The sequence below is a fragment of the Octopus sinensis genome, unplaced genomic scaffold (genome assembly GCF_006345805.1).
Source record: "Octopus sinensis unplaced genomic scaffold, ASM634580v1 Contig15667, whole genome shotgun sequence".
NCBI classification, from domain to species: domain Eukaryota; kingdom Metazoa; phylum Mollusca; class Cephalopoda; order Octopoda; family Octopodidae; genus Octopus; species Octopus sinensis.
In genome coordinates, this window is record NW_021833857.1 from 2,240 (window position 1) to 22,167 (window position 19,928).

The window sequence follows — 19,928 nt, forward strand, 5'->3', positions numbered from 1 at the left end:
ACTTAATTTATCGACCCCGAAAGGATGAAAGGCAATGCCGATCTCGACGGAATTTCAACTCAGAAAATAAAGACAGACGAAATACCGCTAAGCATTTCACCCAGTGTGCTAACGGTTCCGTCAGCTTGCTGCCTTAATTACAAATTCTGTTAACAACATATTTTTACAGGAATAAAAGAAAAACATTAAAGATGAAATTAGCGAGAAAAGGAAAGACAATCATAACTTCTTCACTCAGGAAACAAAAACAAAGGCGGCTCCTCCTCCTCCTTCTTCTTCTTCTTCCAATCAGGACTCACGCCATTAGCCACAAAGTATAATCTCTAATTCGAGCCTACTGTAAGCTACTAAGAATGCGTGTAGCAACTTGAAGATCCACCCACCACATGCAATAGTCTGGTGGTTGCACGGGCGCTAAAAGCTACGTTGTTATCCTCATTCCGTAAACGTTAGCTTTTAACGGGTGGAGAGCTGAACCATCCTGGGGTACAGAGGATTCGCAATCTAGACTAGGGTCTGAAAGTTTACCACACGATAGTGGGTTACACCATGGTACATCTGCTTTTTTGTAGAAGTAGGAAGAAAGTGTGAGAGAAAGTTGTGGTGAAAGAGTTACAGCGGGGTTCACCACCATTCCCCGCCGGAGCCTCGTGGAGCTTTGGGTGTTTTTGCTCAATAAACACACACAATGCCCGGTCTGGGAATCGAAACCTCGTTCTTACGACCGCGAGTCCGCTGCCCTAACCACTGGGCCATTTCGCCTCCACGCGTCTGCTGCTGCAGCGAGTGTCGGTGGCCATTCTCCGCGGCAACGGCTTTGCAATCGTGTCCGCGCCATTTGGGCTGCGGTGTACAACCCGTTACTCCCCACCCCACCACCTTCTGCTCCTTAATTCCCATTACTCTTTCTTTTTTTTCTTTTTTTTCTCGTTGTTTTCTTGATGAGGTAGTTATGTGTTTCGTTTTTTCCTCTCTCGATAATTTAACCTTTTATACTTTAATTTTTTTTTTCCTGTAAAAACACGTTGTTAATTATCGAATTATCAGCAAATATTCAAAATACGGGAAACAGGTTAAAGGTAGAAAAGAAAATAACATTTATCGTTGTGTTTTATTAAAATATTTATTTGATTGAAACGTTATACAACATATCATCTTACGTTATTGCCAACTGCATACACACAGACATACGTGTGTGAGTGTACGTACTTGTGTGTGTGTGATGTTCATGCCTACAAGTCAACAACATTGGTTTTTAGACTGTAAACATATGACAGACAGACACACGCACACATGTAAACTTCAACTGGTTATATATTCCAAAAGAAAGAAATTATTTTAATGAAACGAGAGACAATATAGCTTTATTAAAACATTTTAATATTTTCTATAATTCTGTTAATTGTTGATTCGAGCAACTGTTACTTCCGTCTATTGTTATGCTGGTCAACTGCTTTCGATAAATTGCTTTCGATCAACTGTCTGCTTATCCCTAAGTCTACAAATGAAAGTCATCCTGGAAATAGGAAAAGTGACATAATATTGTGAGGCATATTATCTTCTGCTCAGCACATCCAAATTCTATAGCAGAGGTTCTCAAACTTTTTGCTTCCCCCTCATGGTCACATAATACCCCCAGCGCCCCACTCCTATTTTTATGTATAAATAAATATTTTATATTTTACTAATTTATATATACTATGAATCATTTGATATTTAATATTATATTATATAATTTGTATACAATACTATAATGATATAAATTCATAGCGTCCCCCAATTCACTGCCTTCCTCCCAACGCCTCCTTTTTCTCTAAGGCCCTCCACCATACAACACAGAACTTAGACACCAGTGCCCACCTGGACCTTCTCAACGCCCACCGGGGAGCGGCAGCGCCCACTTTGAGAACCTATGTTCTATTGTAATGGTTTTAGTGCCAAGACATTCAGAAGAGATGGAAGGGTAACTCCTGTGTTAAAGATCGTTGCACTAAGTTACAATATAGGGCTATCCACCTTGACCACCAAATGAATGCTATCGCAAACCACTGAGATCAAACTTCGACCGAACTCTAATCGAAACAGATCAGAATTCGATGGAAGAGAGACCAACTCACGAAACATGTACTCAGGAAGGCATCTGACATCTTCGGTGTTGGACTGGGAAATAAAAAAAAAGGTACGTCTTCTAGCGCATTTTCACCGGTAGTTTGTTTATACCTCCATCGTTGCACATCATCTGCTCCCATCTTCTCCTTAGTCAGTACACTGTTCCCTCTTTCTACCTGCAGGATATTCTGTATACCTATTAGCTATTCGCTTGCAATTCGAAAGATCGTGTATTTCACGTCATCCTCAGGAGTAAATAGGTTCCTACTTGGACATCTTGTTCATTTTTGATAAGGGTTCGCTTTTCTATTCAGGGTTTGCTATTTCCAGTTGCCTCTGCTGTTGTCTTCCGTTATCTTTTTCTCTCTCCTCCCAACCTTTTCTTATTTTATTTTATTCAAGTTTTCCATTCTAAGTTGTTAATTAAACTTTCACTGGTCCGTACTTCTACTCATGGAGGCACTTGGGCCTTCTGCTGTGCACCTCCTATCTGATCGACTTCTACTTTGCTTTCACAGTGGTGATTCACTGATTGTAGTTCCATCCACTTTGCATTTCTTAGATGTTGGTAATTCTGATTCCAAATGTCACTGGATGATTTTTGTTTTCTTTTCGTTCATCAGTATGTCACTGCTCGCTTGTATATTTAATAACCCTAATAAGTTGAGAGGGGCATAACGTATCGCATAACTTTACAGATGTTGTTCATATTACATACCTGACAGTCCACGTTTACTTCACAATAAAGACTCACTGAAACAATTGCTGTGGTACCATATACCTCACGCAGGTATTTTTATCATGCTTTTACGCCACACTTAAGTTTCCATTCATATCTGGATACAATCGGAGTTGCATATTACCATACAACACAGAACTTCCCTTGATCGAGATACTCTGAGCTATGGTAAGGGATTATTTAACTGTCTGATTTGCATCATTCTGTCTAACCATTAATCCTTTAACCCATTAAGTCCCAGAGTACTTAAATTTTTGAATATTACTTTTAAATTTTTACAGATGATTGAAAATAGGTTAAAAAAAAAAAAATAATTATTAAAACTCCTCTACTTCAAGTAGAAATGGAAATACTCGGTGTCCTATAAATAGGACACTGAGACAATGTGATATAGCTTATTTAATGTTCTCATTTAGTGTCCTATTTATAGGACAGTGGGACTTAATGGGTTATGGTCGAGTGTGGTTTATTGGCACAAGATGCTTTTTTCCACAGAGGATGGGTGTAGATTATTGACACGCTGCTAAATATTGAAGAAGACGTGTGCATATAAGCAACATTTGCGGTATAAGCTATTTGATTGATTATCATGTATTTTTTTTGTGTCCCGCACGAAAAGACTTGCTATTTATACCCGGTTAATAAAGGATTAATTGTGGCGTGCTTCACGTTAATATTCCTAGATCTTTAATGGACCCCCTTTAATCACATATATGCATTTAATAGCAACGAAAGCAGTATTATACCAAAGTGCAATCTTTATCGCCAACTTAACTTGGAGGTTGTGCTAGAGCACAGAACACTGCACTATTTGCCGTGAGAGAACTTCTAATATGAACACGTGGTGCATAAAATCACTTGTATTTATATCGCTGACAGACGAGAACCGACTGCAACGACCGCCAGAACTGCCAGGTCATGTGATTTCACCGTTTTAGGCTCCTCAGAAACAGACAACCAGTAGAAACATGACAACCAGCCGAATCTTGTCAACGATCTTCAGAACATCAGAGTCTGTTCAGGTATTGATTTGTCAAATAAACACGAGTGTCTTATATACCATGAGTTCTTGTGAAAAGTCCTCTCAAGATAAATAACTCAGCATTGTGTGTTCTAAGATAACATCAAAGTTAAGTTGGAGATAGACATTGCCTTTTGATATATATATATATTCGACTTGATTCAGCCCTGTATGAGACCGAAAGTTAAAAAGGAGAAAGTAACTATATATTTCTTTAATGGTTATCGATATTGGATGCATAACCAAAAATGTAATACAAAAAAAGACCCAAAAGCAAACAACTAAAGTATGTTATGAAGCCTACAGAGCGGGAAAATGCAAGACACATAGCCATAAAAACTATAGCAATAACAAAAACAACAGCAACTAAAAAAACCAACAACAGCAACAACAATAATGATAATTATTAGTTCACATTTTTGTCACGAGGGCAGCTTGGGGGAGGTGGGGATGAGCTGATTATATCGGCCCCAATGTTCAACTGGTACTTATTTTATCGACCCCCGAAAGGATGAAAGGCAAAGTCGACCTCGGCGGAACATGAACTCAAAACGTAGAACAACAACAATGATAATTATAATAGAAAAAATGTTAACGTACTTTCTATGCTATCATCCGGTGATTTAACCCCATTCAATTCTTCTTCGGATGCGTAGGTACCTCGTGTAAGGTTGAGATACATAAATTCACTGTCCAGTGTTTCATTGCTGCTTTGATCTGTGCAACAGATGGCTTTTACCTGTGTGGTAGATATAACTATATACAAATATGCACACATCCAAATGAACACGCTTACATACGGACAAAGATATATACATATATGATACATGATATACAGATAATGAACCAAATAAACACGCTTGGGCCAGATGTAAATATATATATATATATATATATATATATATATTATATATATATATATATATATATATATTATATATATATATATATATATATAATATATATATATATATGTAAAGAGAGAGAGAGAGAGAGAGAGGAGTGAGGGAAAGAGAAAGAAACAAAAACTGAAAATATTCAGAAGATAAACGTTCATATATGAGCGTATAATATTTATATATTTAGAGAACAGATTTACATGGAGTATAGAGATATTTCAGGTCCGACAGCTGTTTCTGGGGACTCAGGACTATGTAATAGTTGTAACGTTACGAAAAGGTCAAGAAAGTGCAATCAGAAGTGTATTTATATATATATATATATATATATATATATATATATATATATATATATATATTATATAAGAGACAAAAAAGAGTGAAAAAACTACAGAAGGCTTGTGTTATATGGTTAAAGAATATATTTAAATCGTTATGCTTGAAAAATGTTATAGAATTTTGCGTATAGTAACATAGTGGTGGTCGACAAGATGTACCACATGTGCTATATAGTTGCTGTTGCATAGCCCTTTGACCCAAGAATAGTCAAGGAGGAAGGTAAAGAAACTGATAAATACAACCCTCTTAAGTACGAAATAGCCCGGCTATGGAAAATGAAGAATGTAAAGATAGTGCCAATTATTGTTGGGTCTTTGGGAAAAGTATCATCAAGAAGAATATCAATGAAATTGGAATAGAGTGCCCAGTAGAACTGTTACAGTTTGCTTTCTTGGCACGGCCAGAATAACCAGGGAAGTATTAAATAACTGTAAAAAATGGATAGCATGGTACTTTTTGAGCGGGATGGGCCACTCGACCTGAAAAGAATCCTAACTGGGCCCCAACTACAAGGTCATGCGCTGTTTATCTTGATATGGGATCACCATATCGCGCACATATTTTTTTTCTGTAGTTTCAGCTCAGAGCTGCGGCCATGCTGATGCACCGCCGTTATGATTGTGATACATGTGCCTGGTGTACTCTTATCAGACGGGCAGTTATGATGAGTATACTGGGCTTTGTATATTTTACCCCAGTGTCACTTTGATGGCATGCACTGCTCACTCACTCAAAAATAATAATAATAATAATAATGCCCTGATGCTGTACCAGGCAGTGGCTCTCGTCTCTTCTGATCTTAACTGGCTGGAAGTGTTATCATGTACATTGTTTTGTCTTGGTATAAAAGATGGGCTACAGCAAATATTCTGCTCAATACCACAGATTTGCTTGTCAGTTGTTTGATCTTAACCAGTTGAGCATGTCCCTTAATGGCTGACGATATGTGCATCTCTGATCATGAGCAGAAGTATTGGGGGAGCATCATAGCCGTGTATTGAGAGGGATTCTTTGGGGTTTGAATAATTCACCTCTGGAAACATGGGTGTTTCGTTCAACATCCTTAAACAACCCTTATTCTGGGACCTTTTGAGTGGGATGGGTTACTCGGCCAGAAGAAAATTCTAACTGGGCCCCACCTGCAAGGTCATGTGCTGTTTATCTTGATATGAGATCACCATGTCGCGCACATATGGCTGTGATGCATGTACCTGGTGTACCATTATCAGTCTGGTAGTCATGATGGGTATAATGGGCTTCGTATATTTTACCCCAGTGTCACTTTGATGGCATGCACTGCTCTCTCACTCAATAATAATAATAATAATATATAATAATAATAATAATAATAATAATAATAATAATAATGATAATAATAATAGTAGTAATAATAATAATGATAATAATAATAATAGTAATAATAATAATGATAATAATAATAATAGTAATAATAATAATGACAATGATGGTAATAATAATAATAATAATAATAATAATAATAATAACAATAATAATAACAACAATAATAATAATAATAATAATAATAATAATAATAACAATAATAATAACAACAATAATAATAATAATAATAATAATAATATAATAATAATAATAATAATAATAATAATAATAATGATGATGATGATAATAATAATAATAATAATTATAATGATAATAACAACAACAACAAAAACAAAGCTTAATAATAATAGTGGTGTGTCGAAACGACTTACCCGTATTTTATAGACGAGGCCAATATCCAGTTTTAGAACGACATAATTTAGTGAGGTAACAAGTTTGCCTACAACAATCCGATCGATTGTCTCACTCACTTCAGGTCCCTGCCAAGAAACGCTGTATTTCACATTAAGCTTATTAAACGGTGCTACCCAGGAGATGTTCGCCATTACTTTTTCTATGCTAATGTTATAAGTTAGCGAAGCATTGTTCAGAAACCACTGGATCTCACCTGTGTAAGTAGAAAAAAAAAGATAGAAAATAAAATGGCGACATTGAGATTTATACTGACGGGCGAAGAAGAAAATCCAGATGTGGTTCAGAAATCTGGACATCACAGTTCTACAATCAAGTCTATTCGTATATAAAGAGGACTTTGGATTTCGTTGCACGTAAGTATGCACGTTAAACATGGATGTGTTTGTATGATTTACATGAAAATATACCGTATTTTAACGTGTATAAGGAACCCCCTAATTTTGAGGGCTTAAAATTTGGAAAAAAGTTTTTGTAAAGAATCATAATACTATCCATGTATAAGAAACCTAATTTTTGACAAAAAAGGGTTCCTTATATACGTAGAAATACTGTAAATAATGACATATATTTTCTATGTTATATTGAAGGGCAAAGACCTCCTTGGGTTATGAATGACATTAGATTGCGCCTAGAAAGTTACCCTTCAAGGCACAATACCGGGTGAGGCTGTTTATGGAAGACTAGTAGTTGCCCATGCATACCGGCCTCCTTTCTCTACGCCACCGATAATACCCAAGGGAAAAGCAAAGGCCGATACAGATTGGCACCAATGACGTCGCAACTCATTTCTACAGGTGAGTGAACAGAAGCAACGTGAAATAAAGTGTCTTGTTCAAGAACACAACACGCAGCCGGGTTCAGGAATCAAACTCATTACCTCATATATAATCGCTTTGACGTCTACTTTCATGCTGGCATCGATCAGACGGAATTCGCTGATGCAGATTTTCTACGGCCGGACGCTCTTCTTTTTATTGATTATTACAGTCTTCTGGGTGCTTTTAACATTATATATCATATATGTTATATATGTACTATATCAATATATATGTAATTTATATGTATTATATATAAGTAATAATTAAATACTCTACAATGCACTTTGTCTTATTTTGTTATGCACTTGATCCCCTGTTCCGTAGAAAAAGGCGTGGCTGTATGGTAAGTAGCTTGCTTACCAACCACATGGTTCCGGGTTCAGTCCCACCGCATGGCATCTTAGGCAAGCATTTTCTACTATAGCCTCGGGCCGACCAAAGCCTTGTGAGTGGATTTGGTAGACGGAAACTGGAAGAATCCCGTCGTATGTAAGTATATATATATATATATATATGTATATATATATATATATTGTGTGTGTGTATATGTTTGTATTTATTCCCCCACGATCGCTTGACAACCGATGTTGGTGTGTTTACGTCCCCGTAACTTAACGGCTAGGCAAAAATAGACCGATAGAATAAACACTAAGCTTACGAAGAATAAACCCTGGGGGTCGACTTATTCGACTAAAGGTGGTGCTCCAGCATGGCCGCAGTCAAATGACTGAAACAAGTGAAAGAGTAAAAGAGTATACATGTATACTTAAATCAAAAAAGTGGCACCCCGTCGGTTGCGATGGCGAGGATTCCAGTTGATCCGATCAACGGAAAAGCCTGCTCGTGCGATTAACGTGCAAGTAGCTGAGTACTCCACAGACACGTAGGTCTTAGGACAAGATAGACCCTTTGAATTACAACTACTACTCATTTCTAACAGCTGAGTGGGCTGGAGTAACGTGAAATAAAGTGTCTTGCTGAAGGAGACATCGCACCAATGAGTATTGAACCGACGACCCTATGACCGTGAGCTGAATACCGTAACCACTAAGCCATCACATACATTACATGCATACATAGATATATACATACATACTCACACATGTACATATACGTGTGTTTGAGGAGAGATCGCGGGGAGAAAGCAATCCAGAAGATAAGAAAGTACCTCCGTGTCCATTAGATATCATACCTAAACAAAGAAAACGACGAGCACTACACTCGCACGCGCACACACATAGACACAGCAAACGAAACGAGAAGCAAACACCAGTTAAAACATTACGTATACTCAAACACAAACCGGTTAAACATATTACAGCAGATTTACACAGGGACATACCTATTGGTGGCAGTGGCAAGATTCGATGCTCGCAGTACGTAATGGTCTCGTCAGGTGTCAGGCATTTTGGTGTGGTAATGTCAATGTCTCTGGCCGGTTTCGCATTCCACTCAACTCGGATGGTATAATGGGAGTTATACTTGATATTGGTCAAATTAAGTTCCGGCTGTGAAAAAAGTATATTTAATTGAAAGAATAAAATACATAAATTGATAAGTCAGAATTATATTTAATATTGATAGGAGAGTATGGTAGTTCGCTTGAAGCATTGTGTATTGTTTTTAAAATATAATGTGTCTTGAATGACACAACAATGCACTGTTGTAATTTAATTATCCATAATCTGATATAATAATATTTCGGAATACAAAATTTCCTTCTTCAGATATCACTAGGAATTGTTCGAGTCACTGCTACAATCTGCACGTGTACTGTAAAACTTAGAAGAAGCGATGCGGATGTGCCAACACATACGAGCTTGAGACATCGCCATTCATATATATATTTATGTATATATATATATATATATATATATAATATATATATATATATATATATATAATATATATATATATATATATATATATATATATAATATATATATATATATGTATGTATATGTATGTATGTATGTATATATATACGAGGGGTGTATGAAAATTTTGAGCCTAATCTAGAACCGGGGCTGCTAGGGACCTGAAACAATTTTTTCTGGTAAATACAGTCTTTTCAGAGTATTCTTGCTCATTTTCATGATTCTGATATTTTAATTTTTTTTTGTTACAGATTTCTGAATAAACAAATGTCGAGGTTACAAGGAAAATGGAGAAAACTGAGTATCGTGCTGTCATAAAGTACCTTCATTTGAAAGGCATGACTCCATGAGAAATCCATGAAGATATAGTGAGAACCTTAACAGACAATGCTCCTTCATATGCAACAGTCAAACGCTGGGTAAATGAATTCCAGCGTGGCAGGGAGAGTGTGGAAGATGATCCCACACCAGGGAGGTCTCCAACTGCAACCACCGAGGACAGCATTGACCTTGCTTTTGGTATGATAATGCAAGATCGTCGAATATCATGTCACCAGATAGCTGAGAGACGGGGAATCTCAAAGGAAAGAGCAGACAACATTGTGACAAAAGAAATTGGGTTCTCAAAGGTTTCTGCAAGGTAGGTACCTCGCCTTTTGACTCCTGAACAGAAACGCACCAGGTGCACTTTGTCCATGAGCAATCTGGAACTGTTTGAAGCCGATGAAGAGAATTTTCTTGCTCGTTTTATTACTATGGACGAAAGTTGGGTTCATCACTACCAGCCTGAAACCAAAGAACAATCAAAGCAGTGGAAGCACACATCTTCTCCTACACCAAAGAAGGCCAGGTCATTCCTTCAGCTGGCAAGGTCATGGCATCAGTTTTTTTGGGATTCTCAAGGTGTCTTGCTGATAGATTACCTTGAAAGGGGTCACATCGTGACAGGGATGTATTATTCTCAGCTACTGTAATGCCTCCAGGAAGCAATCAAAGAAAAAAGGCCAGGAATGCTCACAAGAGGTGTTCTTTTTCATCACGACAATGCTCCAACCCACACCTCAGTGGTTGCCATGGCAACAATTCGTGATTGTGGATACGAGCTTGTTCCCCATCTGCCTTATTTGCCAGACTTAGCCTACTCTGACTTTCATCAATTCCCCAAAATGAAAAAAGCCCTGGCTGATTGCTATTTTGCCACTGACAATGACGTCATAGACACTGTAGGAAGTTTCTTAGAGTCTCAAACAAAAGAGTTCCTCTACGCCGGGATAATGGCACTTCAACACCGCTGGAGAAAGTGTTCAGCCATCAAAGGGGACTATGTTGGAAAATAAATCATCAGAAGTCTTGTACTGCGTTTTGCTTTTTTGAGGTTCAAGACTTTTCAGACACCCCTCGTATATATATATAAGTACATGCGTATGCACATACATATTTAGTCGCGTGACCTGAGTATGTACTCTGGGTAGGCAGTAGGTATTAGCAATACAATGCATTGTCAAGGCCTTATCTCGATGGGACATGAAAAATCTGTTTTGATAACAGAAAATATTTACTTAAAGTAGATATATATATTTCAGAGTTGTACATGTGGCGCATCAAATTTGATCTGGGACGGTGTGTTGAAGCAGAAGCAATTAGCTCGGGGAGCGGGTGAGTTATCTAAGTTGTATAAAATATACAAAAAATTATTAAATTATTTATTTCTTGAGGTGCCAAGATTTTCGCCATTCAACATACACAGAGTATCGTGAAAGTGATACGCATAACATACACACATACACACACACACAGACATAGCACACCACACACACACACACACGCACACATATGCCACAACATAGCCGCAGTCCAATCATTAAAACATGTAAAAGATGTAACAGACAGACAGACAGACACACACACACACACACGCACAAACACGTGTGGGTGTGGCGTGTGTGTGTGTCTGTGGTGTGTGTGGTGTGTGTGGTCTGTGTGTGATGTGTGTGTGTGTGGTGTGTGTGTGGTGTATGTGTGTGTGCGGTGTGCGTATGTATGGTGTGTGCGTGTGTGTAGTGTGTATGTGGGTGTGTGTGCGTGGTGTGTGTACGTGTGTGGCGTGGTGTGTGTGTGCTGTATGTGTGTGTGGTATGTGTGTGCAGTGTGTGCGCGGTGTGTGTGCTGTGTGTGCTGTGTGTGTATGTGTGGTGTGTGTGGTATGTGTTGTGTGTGTGTGGTGTGTGTATGTATGTGGTGTGTGTGCGTGTGCATAACTTTCATCTTCTACTTGTTTTAGCTATTGAAAGAATTTTGTCGAATGCATCGACCTCAGTATCTACTTTTTAAGCCCAGTACTTACTCTAGCGCAGAGGCGCGTGGTGTAGTGATCGTAAGATTGCGGTTTCGATTCGTGCACCGGTCAACGCGTTGTTTTCTTGAGCAAAACACTTCATTTCACGCTGCTCCCGTCCACTCAGCTAGCAAAAATGAGTAAGCCTGAGACTGACCGGGGTGCCGTCCAGGTGGGGAATTTATACGCCATGTAGCCCCTATTTGTTCCACGTACTTCTCGAGGGTTCACTGTTCCCAAGGCTACGACAAATATTGGTACTACTGCTACCTTTTTCACCGACCACAACTGCTTAACTTACCAAGCTAACCTCTCATATCTCTCGACTCTTCTTCTTCTTATTATTATTATTCTCCTTCTTATTATTCAGGTCACTACCTGGAATTGAACTCGGAATCTTGGGGTTAGTAGCCCGCGCTCTTAACCATTACGCCATATGCTCGTGGGCACATGGTTTATGTTTTGTTCTCTTTTAAAATTTTGGTGACCCAAGTAGACTGAAGCAGTACCCATGGCTAGTGAAACTGATTTTTGTCAGTGAAGAAATCGCGGTCTTAAAGCGACGAAAATATTTTGACAAATTAAACTTAAATGTTGAAGTAAATCGAACGGCTTTTGTGTGTTTCTTAAATGGGTTACAAACACCTTCCACGCTGCAATTGTTAAATTAATATATATATATATATGTACATACAGAGAGAGAGGGAGAGAGAGAGAGAGAGGGGGGAAGAGAGAGAGAAAGAGAGTGAGAGAGAGAGAGAGAGAGAGAAAGAGAGAGAGATGAATCAGTGCAGTCTATGAGCTGTAGCGTGTTTGTGAGTAACTATTTTAATTAGTCTACTGATCTTACCCATGATGTGGTCTAAGGGTTGATAGAAAAAAAAAAACTGCGTCAAGTTATGTCGTTTTTATGCTTGCTTTACAAGATGTGAACTGGTGTGTTGAAACAGATTTTGTTGTATCTTGAGAGGGTCGTTTAAAAAGTAAAAGGTAAAGACCCTCACCCCCCCCCCCCCTTCGATCATGAATGACCATCGGATTGCACTTAGAAAATTCCCCCTCCCAGGCACAAATCCGAGCAAGATTGTTTATAGAAGACCAGTAGCCACATATGCATGCCAATTTCCCCCTTCCACGCCGCCGATGTTATCCAAGGGAAAAGCAAAGGTTGATACAGCTTGGCACCAGTAACATCGCAACTCATTTCTACAGCTGAATGAACAGGAACAGCGTGAAATAAAGAAGGCAACACACAGTCCGGTCTGGGAGGGTCATTATGCTAATAATAAACACACACTGATTCATTTTCACTTCTTTATTATTAGTTAATTGGTTATGTATTTAACTAAGTTGCATTATATCAAAATATGACAAAGATGCCAGTAAGTTAAAATAGGACAGGAACACTAGTGGATTAAGAGATAACGTAACAGCAGCTGGGTTAGAGGGGCTTATAAACGGTTTCAAATTTTGACACTGGGCCAGCAATTTTAAAGGAGTAGCTAACTCTATGACATCGATCTACGTAGTGTACAACTAGTTCTTGCTTTATCGACCCCGGAAGCATGAAAGGCAAATTCGACTTCTGCATCATTTGAATACAGAATTAAAGAGCCGGAGGAAATGCCGCCAGCAAACGTCTCTGCTAGCTCAACGCCTTAGAGATTTCTTAAAATTTCGTTCTAATTTTGGTGCAACGCCTGCAATTTTCAAGGTAGAAAGCAAGTCGATTACTTCGATCTCAGTATTCAAGCAGTACTTTTTTTATTGACCTTAAAAGGGTGAAAAGCAAAGTCGACCTCGGCGCGTTTTGAACACAGAACGTGAACAGCAAAAAGAAATGCCACTAAGCACTCAATCTGACTCGCTAACGACTCTGCCAGCTCACCGCTTTACAGAGTCTCGTAAGTAAGATCTATTTTGTTTTATATTAAAAGCATCAACCAGTTTGCAGTAGGATTCAATACTAAAAACATAGAGCTACAGCACGATGTTTGTGAGATACAAGTAGATATACAAAATGAAGCAAGAACAACTTATTAATGCCATCGAATACCATCACAATACAGTGTACACATATTGCTGAAACAAGTAGCACTCAGCTACAATGGCCGCCATATTACTACATAATGCAAATAGCATATGTTTACAACCAGAATGACAGAAATGACCTAAAAAAAGAAAATGATACATGCAAGCCAGAAACTTAGCATGTTACAACATGTTTCAACTCGGCAACCGGTTTGATGAGCTTCATATCATGTGGATTTATCAAATATTCTTTGTTTATATGTATGTGTATGTGTGTGTGTGTGTATCTATACATATATGTGTGTGTGCGTGTGTGTATGTGTATATAAACATGTATGTATGTATATATGTTTATAAATATATATGCACATATATATATGTATATATATGTAGTGTGTATATATATATGCATGATATATATATATACATATGCATATATATATATATATATATATATATATATATATATATATATACATACATATGCATATATATATATACATAAATATGCATATATATATATACATAATATGCATATATATATATATATATATATATATATATATATATATATATACATACATAAATATGCAATATAATATAACATAAAGAACATATTTATATATATATGTTTGTATGTATATGTATGCATGTAGTATGTATTATATGTATGCATGTATGTATGTATATGTATGCATGCATGTATGTATGTATATGTATGCATGTATGTATGTATTATATGTATGCATGTATGTATGTATATGTATGCATGCATGTATGTATGTATATGTATGCATGCATGTATGTATGTATGTATGTATGTATATGTATGCATGCATGCATGTATGTATGTATGTATGTATGTATGTATGTATGTATGTATGTATGTATGTATGTAAAGTTATATATGTGTGTATATATACGTTGCTAATGGACCTGGATGTCTGCTATTTTTCAGTTATTTTTATAACCGGAGCAGCAGTAAAAATAATAGGACCTTTTGTAGTAAAACATTTATCTACCTCATTGATCATTATTATTATTATCATTATCATCATCATAATCATCATCATCATCATCATCATCATTATTATTATTATTATTATTATTCACTAGACTTTCTTGTCTATCCAGTCGCATTTAAAACGATCTCCCGCCCCAGAAATAACAACAACAGTAGCAGCAGCAACAGCAGCAGCAGCAGCAACAACAACAACAACAACAATCATACAAGAATCAATAACCCGTAGTATGTACATCTAGAACATGGAATACTCTATGCATTTTGTCTTTATGACGCTTCATCGCATATAATATATATATGCATGCATGAATGTATGTATATATATATACATTATATATATATATACGTATCTATATGTATATATATATATATATATATATATCTATATATATATATATATATATATATATGGTGTGTGTGTGTGTGTGTATGTATGTATGTATGTATGGATAGATGTCTATATATCTATATGCATACATACATACGTGCACATATATGTGTGTATATATATAAAGACACACACACATATATATCTATATCCTTGCAGGCATAAACCATGGTTACACATGTGCGCATATACACTCACAGACACGTATAGACATAAATGACCACTATGTGGAACATTTGCTAAACAGCTTCTTCGTATATACACTAATTTTCAATGCATAGTTCAATGCATAATACTATTTCTGCCTAGCATATGATTAGCAACAATTATTCTTTAAAACTAATACGCAACTAGTGTATAGCAACATTTGCTCAGTAACAATTGCTTAGCATCAATTGTTTGCCAGCTGTTGCTTAGCAACATATGCTTAGCAACATGTGCTTAGCAGCACTAGTGTTGTTTTAAAAGGGACATAAGAACGGTTGCTAAAATCTAGTGGACGGTTAGCGCTGACAAAGTATTTAGTCGAACAAACAGACCCCTGTACTTGTTTTTCTAAGGGATACATATTCTAACTGCTAATCTACTGGGACGTACACAAACCAACACCGGATGTCAAACGGTGGTGGAGGACAAACACAAGCATACACATGTGTATGTATACGTATATGTATGCATACACACACATATATATATGTACATACATACATACATACATGCATATATATATTATATAAAATAAATAAATGCGCCCTTTTACAGCCTGGCCAGGCTCATGGGCCCGGTTTCCCGGTTTCTATGGCGTATGTGTTCCCAGCTGCACAGGGCACCAGTCCATCGCAGCGTTACTCATTTTTGCCAGCTGAGTGGACTGTAGCAACGTGAAATGAAGTGTTTTGCTCAAGAACACAACGCGTCGCCCGGTCCAGGAATCGAAACCACAATCTTACGACCATGCTGCTGACACCCTAACCACTTAGTGATTAGGGTGATTAGGGATTATTATTATTATTATTATTATTATTAATAATAATATAATAATAATAATAATAATAATAATAATAATAATAATAATAATAATTATGATAATGATAATGATAATAATAATAATAATAATAATAATAATAATAATAATAATAATAATAATAATAATAATAATAATAACAACAACAACAACATCGAAAAATACGTTAGGAATGAGAACCCAGGTTCGAAATTTCCCCAAGACACCTAATGAAGCTGGAGGGTATATCAGCCGAAACGTTGTGTTAACAACAAACAAGATGAGGACAAATATCCGTCAAATGTAAATAATGTAAATAATGTAGGTAATTCCTCATTTCTTAAATACATAGAACTGTATCAAAGTTGCAGTTGAATGAGTGGTTATGACGTGAAGATGTTTGAACGAAAAGTCAACAATTTGCGTTCTGTCACCAATACTATGTTTTATTCTTCTAAAAAGAAAAATAACACTTGACCCTAAGAGGGCTCAGATCACTTAGATGTAAATAGGACGTACGAAAAGAAAGAAAATTGAAATGAAAGGGAAGAAAGGGAGGGTGATAGAAGATAAGTAAAGAGGTGGGGACGGGTGAGAAAGGTGGAAGAAAAGAGACAACGAGAGAGCGAGAAAGAAGACAAAATACGATGATAAAACAAAATAGAAAAGGAAAAAAAAAAGAATCAGATAAAAAGAAAGGCGCAGAAATATATAAAAGTAGAAGGAGTATGAAGGAATGAATGATAGACAAAATACAGAAATTACATACCGTTTTCGCATTGGTCAGGAACGGTTTTGGTCCATAGTGATCCGGTGGAATATCACATAACTCAAGGTCTGGATAGGCATCACAGCTATTAAGGAACCAGTGGACACAGTATTCGGACGCTTTGCTGGTCGATGTGTTTGAAATATAAAGTTGCAGCTGAATGGTTAAAACTTGGTCGTGTTGTATGATTTTGTGTTTCACTTGTATGTTTGCAAAATCAGGGGAATATCCCTGTTGGACTGGTCCCATCACCAATTCACCTGTCAAAGACAAATTGAAAGCTTTACGTTTCTTCATCTTACATACCAACATACAAACGTACTCTCTCTTTCTCTCTTTTACTTGTTTCAGTCATTTGACTGCGGCCATACTGGAGCACCGCTTTTAGTCGAGCAGATCGACCCCGGGACTTATTCTTTGTAAGCCCAGTACTTATTCTATCGGTCTCCTTTGTCGAACCGCTAAGTGACGGGGACATAAACACACCGGCATCGGTTGTCAAGCAATGCTAGGGGGACAAACACAGACACACAAACATATACACACGCATACATATATATATATATATACATATATACGTCAGGCTTCTTTCAGTTTCCGTCTACCAAATCCACTCACAAGGCATTGGTCGGCCCGGGGCTATAGCAGAAGACACTTGCCCAAGATGCCACGCAGTGGGACTGAACCCGGAACCATGTGGTTGGTAAGCAAGCTACTTACCACACAGCCACTCCTGCGCCTGGAGATTTATTATTTTTTTTACTCGTGGCCGTGTGGTAAGTAACTTGTTTACGAACCACATGGTTCCGGGTTCAGTCCCACTGTGTGGCATCTTGGGCAAGTGTCTTCTACTATAGCCTCGGGCCAACCAAAGCCTTGTGGGTGGATTTGGCAGACGGAAACTGAAAGAAGCCCGTCGTATATATTTATTTTTTTATTTTATTTTATCTAGTTTCAGCTCACGAGCTGTGGCCATGCTGGGGCATCGCCATTATATGTGTATATATATATATATATATATATATATATATATATATATGTATGAGTGTGTATATACTTCTGTGTCTGTGTTTGCCCCCCCCCCCAACATCGCTTGACAGTCGTAACTTAGCGGCTCGGCAAAACGACCGATAGAATAAGTACTAGGCTTACAAAGAATAAACCCTGGTGTCGATTTGCTCGACTAAAGGCGGTGCTCCAGCATGGCCACAGTCAAATGACTGAAAAATTAAAGGACAAAAGAGAAAAAGAGAGAAATCAATGTATGCCAGTGCACCCCATCTTGCGTGTCTGCTCTTCTCTATTACTCTAATGATCTGACTGTTTCAAAACTAATATTTTTCATTTCATTAACATTCGACGGATATTTGTCCTCATCTTGTTTGTTTTAACACAATGTTTCGGCTGATACACCCTCCAGCCTTCTTCAGGTGTCTTGGGGAAATTTCGAACCTGGGTTCTCATTCCTAAGGTATTTTTCGATGTTATTATTATTATTATTATTATTATTATTATTATTATTATTATTATTATTATTATTATTTAAACCCAAGATTTCGATTTCGATTTCAAGCAGTAACCTGAATAATAATAATAATAATAATAATAATAATAATAATAATAATAATAATAATAATAATAATAATAATAATAATAATAATAAAACAACAACATCGAAAAATACATTAGGAATGAGAACCCAGGTTCGAAATTTTCCCAAGACACCTGAAGAAGGCTGGAGGGTATAACAGCCGAAACGTTCCGTTAATAACAAACAAGATGGGGACAAATATCTGTCGAATGTAAATAATGTAAATATTGTATACAGTTTCTGTGTTTGCAAAGTTCACATCGTTTATTTATATATGTATTTTCTTCGTGAATTTAGGAAGAAGGGGAAGTGTTGCTGATCCTTGCAGGCCTTCGAAGATTGGTGAGATTGATGCCTGAGATGATGCCTGAGATGCGTTTACGACATACCCCTTTAAGCCTCGTAAGTCTACTGTTCAGCAAACAGTGATCGATAAAACGAATAACCAGACATAAATATGTACAGGGGTCGATACGATCGACTAAAATGTACAGCCTTGAAAGCTATGCCCTCGTTTGGCTGTAGTGCAATGACAAAAAACCCATAAAAGGTAACAGAAGAATATGGTCTAAAGACGAAGTAAATAGTCCGGAAAAACATAATATTGATAACAACACAACGTCTTATATATTTAGATATTTAATCAATAATTCTATTTGTTGAGAGAAATATAGCCTGTAGAATCGATACTTTGACGGTCAACAAGCCCAATTATCGATCGTTAGTATACCGTCATCTACGTTGTTTCTATAGTCTATACAGGTTTTGCTGGATCATCTAATAGAATTGAAAATACGTATGATGTTGAAGTGCGTCTCATCATTGTTTAAGACGAAGAAAGATATGGCTATAATTTTAGGTCGGAATTATATTACTGGGGCATCAAATTCGTATGTTCTTTTTACACAGCTTGCAACCAGCTTGCAACCGTTGAAATACATCATCTCATTCATCATTTTTAAAACGAAGAAAGATATGACTATAGTATTAAGTCGAAATTATATTACTGTTCTTTGAATTATGATTTATGCGGCTCACGAGCATATCACACCAAAAGCACCGTTTCTCTTTCGATCACCGAAGGTAAGCAACGTCGAACCTATTTAGTACGTAGATGGGTGACCACTTGGAGACCAAGCTCCTGTGAGCACCTCTCCCTCTCTATTATCGGCGCAGGCATAGTTGCCTGGTTAAGAAGCTCGCTTTGCA

At 37.1% G+C, this 19,928-nt stretch overlaps 1 protein-coding gene across 2 annotated transcripts in view; it reads right to left on the reverse strand.

Annotated features, from left to right (window-relative positions):
* Positions 1-1,144: 1,144 nt before the first annotated feature.
* LOC115230505 overlaps positions 1,145-19,928 on the reverse strand; it is a 43,386-nt gene continuing 24,602 nt past the window's right edge. For both annotated transcript variants that reach the window (XM_036499677.1, XM_029800665.2), the window contains exons 6-10: positions 17,129-17,388; positions 9,044-9,209; positions 6,841-7,076; positions 4,470-4,608; positions 1,145-1,516 (exon numbers count right to left, since the gene is read on the reverse strand). In XM_036499677.1, coding sequence (XP_036355570.1) covers positions 1,512-1,516; positions 4,470-4,608; positions 6,841-7,076; positions 9,044-9,209; positions 17,129-17,388 — 806 coding nt within the window. In that variant the 3' untranslated portion in view covers positions 1,145-1,511. The remainder of the gene's footprint in view (positions 1,517-4,469; positions 4,609-6,840; positions 7,077-9,043; positions 9,210-17,128; positions 17,389-19,928) is intronic.